Source organism: Empidonax traillii, unplaced genomic scaffold, assembly GCF_003031625.1.
Source record: "Empidonax traillii isolate 1590-97213 ecotype Southwest subspecies unplaced genomic scaffold, ASM303162v1 scaffold5502:size14156, whole genome shotgun sequence".
NCBI lineage: Eukaryota > Metazoa > Chordata > Aves > Passeriformes > Tyrannidae > Empidonax > Empidonax traillii.
The window spans coordinates 4,237-7,928 of NW_020960695.1; the positions used below are offsets into that span (position 1 = coordinate 4,237).

At 40.0% G+C, this 3,692-nt stretch overlaps 1 protein-coding gene across 1 annotated transcript in view; it reads left to right on the forward strand.

Moving 5' to 3' along the window:
• LOC114073149 (sulfotransferase 6B1-like) overlaps positions 1-3,261 on the forward strand; it is a 6,599-nt gene extending 3,338 nt beyond the window's left edge. Inside the window, exons 3-6 of the mRNA XM_027910937.1 lie at positions 93-219; positions 1,012-1,106; positions 2,073-2,229; positions 3,126-3,261. Of these exons, the coding sequence (XP_027766738.1) occupies positions 93-219; positions 1,012-1,106; positions 2,073-2,229; positions 3,126-3,256 (510 nt within the window). The 3' untranslated portion in view covers positions 3,257-3,261. The remainder of the gene's footprint in view (positions 1-92; positions 220-1,011; positions 1,107-2,072; positions 2,230-3,125) is intronic.
• The last annotated feature ends 431 nt before the right edge of the window (positions 3,262-3,692 follow it).

Genomic DNA, 3,692 nt, shown 5'->3' on the forward strand with positions numbered 1-3,692 from the left:
AATTTCCCAATTGTAGTTATAAAGTATATTATTGTATTGTTTTCATGCTTTAGTCTGTTACATCTTTCTGTACAAATATTTTTTTTTTCTAGATATTGTTACTGATTCGTAACCCAAAGGATGTAGCAACATCTTATTACCATTTTTCCAATGGCATGGCTATTGTTCCCTCCTATGAGACCTGGGATGATTTCTTCACAGATTTCATGTCAAAGAGAGGTACAGTATATTATTCTGTTTCTGTCAGTTATTCAGTACTTTGTTTCAAAAAGCTTGCACTTCAGTAAATCAGCATCATTAGGATTTTTTTGGTTTACAGTACAAAAGCAGAGATTAAAGACCAAAAGTTAGGCGTTCGCACTAAAGTTTACCATACTTGTCTTACTGCTTGAGGATGAGTCCCTGACAAAACTGCAGTTTCACAAACTACATTATCTTGTACAAACTGATATTTTTTCTAGAAGAAGTGGTTCTTCCTTATCTCTGTCTTGGATGCCCTTCACTCCTCCTCTCCAATGTCCATTATCTTGTGTCCATGCAGACATATAAAGACCTATATGCCAAATTGAATGGAAGAAATTATTTAAACTAAGTCTAATGCATTAAAAAGGAGAGAAAAAAAATTACACTGGTTTAAAAAGGCATCAGTTTAGCATAGCACACAGCCAGCTGAAGGGAGGTTACAGAAGGTTTTAAAGTGGATTGAGGGAGTCTGCAAGATGGCTTGCGTACTGATAGCTTTTGGGTGGACTCCCATGTGCCTTGAGATACTAACAAGTTTTACTGTTCCAACTTCCAAATTGTATCATATCCCTGAGACTTGTAGCTATGCCAGAACAGCCTGGAGCAAATCCTAAAATTTCCCCAGAAGGGTGTAAAATCTGCCACAGACATTATTACTAGCGCCTATGACTGAGAGATCTAGAGAATGAGTAAAATTTAGTTTACTGTTTAAGGAGCTTGTCTAATGTTCATTTATGACACATCTTAGGACTGTTTTGTTTTATTTAGTGGCCTGGGGATGCTACTTTGAATACCTTTCCCAATGGAACAAATATGCTGATGAAGAAAATGTTATGACAATAACTTATGAAGAGCTAAAAGAGGTGAGGTTATCAATAATTACAAATATTTTATACTTGAAGAAGCATTTTTTCTGAAACCAATTCATCATTATATTCATGTAGGATATTCAAACTGCATAGGATAGATTCTTGCTTTAAGTAAAGAAGAGGTGAAATGCAAACTCAAAAACCTTCTAAAATTTTGCTTGAGCAAATTAATATTGTTTTTTATTTAGCTGTGATATTAGTCCAAATCATCATCATCATCATGGCTAGGCTTCACAAACAAAGATTTGAGAAGGGCTCTACCCACACTTGCTACAAGCGCGCTGATGGCTAAAAAGGCCAATGTGAGATAGACAAGTCCGGTTGCAGAAGGTACAGCAGAAAGACTCCCCAGGTGATATTGACAAGACGCGATTCTTTCTGCATTGTCTTTTCTCCTTGAGAGTGATCCTGCGAGTGTTCTCAAAAGCAGCAGCAGCGTTATAGATGATTTGTATCCAGGCCTCCCCATTGGAGGCCAGGGAAGACCAGTGGTGGTGACCAATATGGCCAAGGCTCAGGGATGTTCAGGCAGTCCTTGTATCTCCTCTTCGGGCCTCCTCTCTTGCAGCAGCCAGTGGCAAGTTCCCCATAAAGCACGATCTTAGGGAGGCGACAATCCTGCATCCTGGAGACATGCCCTGCCCAACTCAGCTAGTCCAAATAATTGTAAATCAAAATCCCCAAAAATTTTTTGGGAGGAGCTTTTTTATGTTGAAAAGTGTAACTTTTGTTCAACTGTAAATCATGCACAGTCTTTTGTAATCTATAGGGAAACAGCTCGTATCTCTTCCAAAATAATTATTATGGAGAAGAGGAACACTATGTCTTCCTCTAGTCCCCTTGAGCTCTGCGAATATCCCATACATGTATCGAGCAGAGAGATGTTGGGAATTGTAACCACCTTGGAAAGCAGTGTAATTTGGTTGAATGTCACATGGTGTGTTACATTCTTCTTTCCAGAATCGTCTCCTGGGTGTGAAAAAGATAGCTGCTTTCTTAGGGATTTCACTGACTGAGGAAGAGCTTCAGCTTGTGGTAGAGAGGAGCAGCTTTCAGGCAATGAAGAAGAACTCTCAGAAGACCCATGGGGCATTTGGCGACATTCTCTTTCGCAAAGGTAGGAAACTGCAAGTGGTTCAGAGGTAGGAATGTCACCTTCTCAAGAACTTGGGCCGTGCCTTACTTCTTCTTTTGCGCACATATTATGATTGCAAGTTAGTCTCAAGCAGGTGATCACTATTTCACTTAAGAAAGCTATTCAAGGAACACTGGTGAGGAAGATACCCAGCAAGGTGCTGACACCAGAGCAAATTTTATAGGCCCACAGATGTCTGTCAGGAAGGAGGAAGTGTCCTGTGTCTGAACTCCTCCTCTGTGCCTAGATCACCGATTGTTTAGCCATCCGAGGCTTATCTGAGCAGGCAGCACTGGGCCAAACTCGACCTGAGTGGCACGATCACACTTTTTAGGAGAGCCACTGCCAAACCCCTGTTCAGTCTTACAGGTTAGGAGTAAGTCAGGCATGTAAGAATCAGGTACACAGGGGAGAGGCAACAAAAGGGAGCTATTTTTGCAGCCTAGTGTAGGGGACAGAGAAATGGAAAGGCTACCCTGGCTGTCAATCTATTGATGCACTTTACGTTCAAGAAGTCAGTAGATAAAAACTCTTACTGCCAAAGGAGCAGAAATGCAGCTCTGCCTCCTGCAAGATAATTCTTAATCAGTTCTTCATGATCTTTCCCTTTATCAGTCATAACTGACTGGAGTGGAGAGCTGGAGGGAACCAGGACTTCAGGCTGTCCTTTTGAACACAGTCACCTGAGGAGGAGTATGTTCTTTTACATTGTAGCAGTTTCACAGATATGTAGCTCCACTGACTTCCCAAAATTATCTTGGTGCAGAAATGAGTCAAGTTTATCTGGAAAAATAGATCAGCAGTATTTAGGACACAATGGAATGACAGAGTTATAGAAGCATTTTTCTCGATTTTCGAGTTTCTTTTCTTCTCTGCAGGTGGTGTAAGTGACTGGAAGAATCTTTTCAGTGAAGATCAGAATGAGAAAATGGACAAAGCATTTGAAGAATATGTAGGAGGAACTAAACTGGGAAAAAAGTTAAAGTATGAAGTGTACTGTAAAGCCTGAAAAGTGGTTAGAATTATGGTTAGAACAAGAACTTTTTGAGGCACACTCTGATAACCTGAATGCTCTCTACTAGAAAATTCAATCAAATTATCAAAGCATCTTTGAATTACTTTAATAAACACCTTTCAGTGGTCTTTATAACGACAGTGATGGCTCTTTCTTCTGGTCAGATCTTTGGCTGGCTTTGGCTACACCTAGTTGCTGAAAAACATGTCAACTAATCACATTCACAAAAATTCACCAGCGCTGTTCCTGTAGCTGTCGCCTGGAAGGAAATGCTCCTTCTCTTTGTAGCCAAACCCCATCTTTCTAGACTATTTCATAATTATTTACTATGCAGATTTTTTTTTCTTCAAAAATGTTCCAAATCAAGAAACTTCTTCACGGAAAAGATCACAAGTGAAAATATGGATGTGACACAAATGTAAGGCCTAAG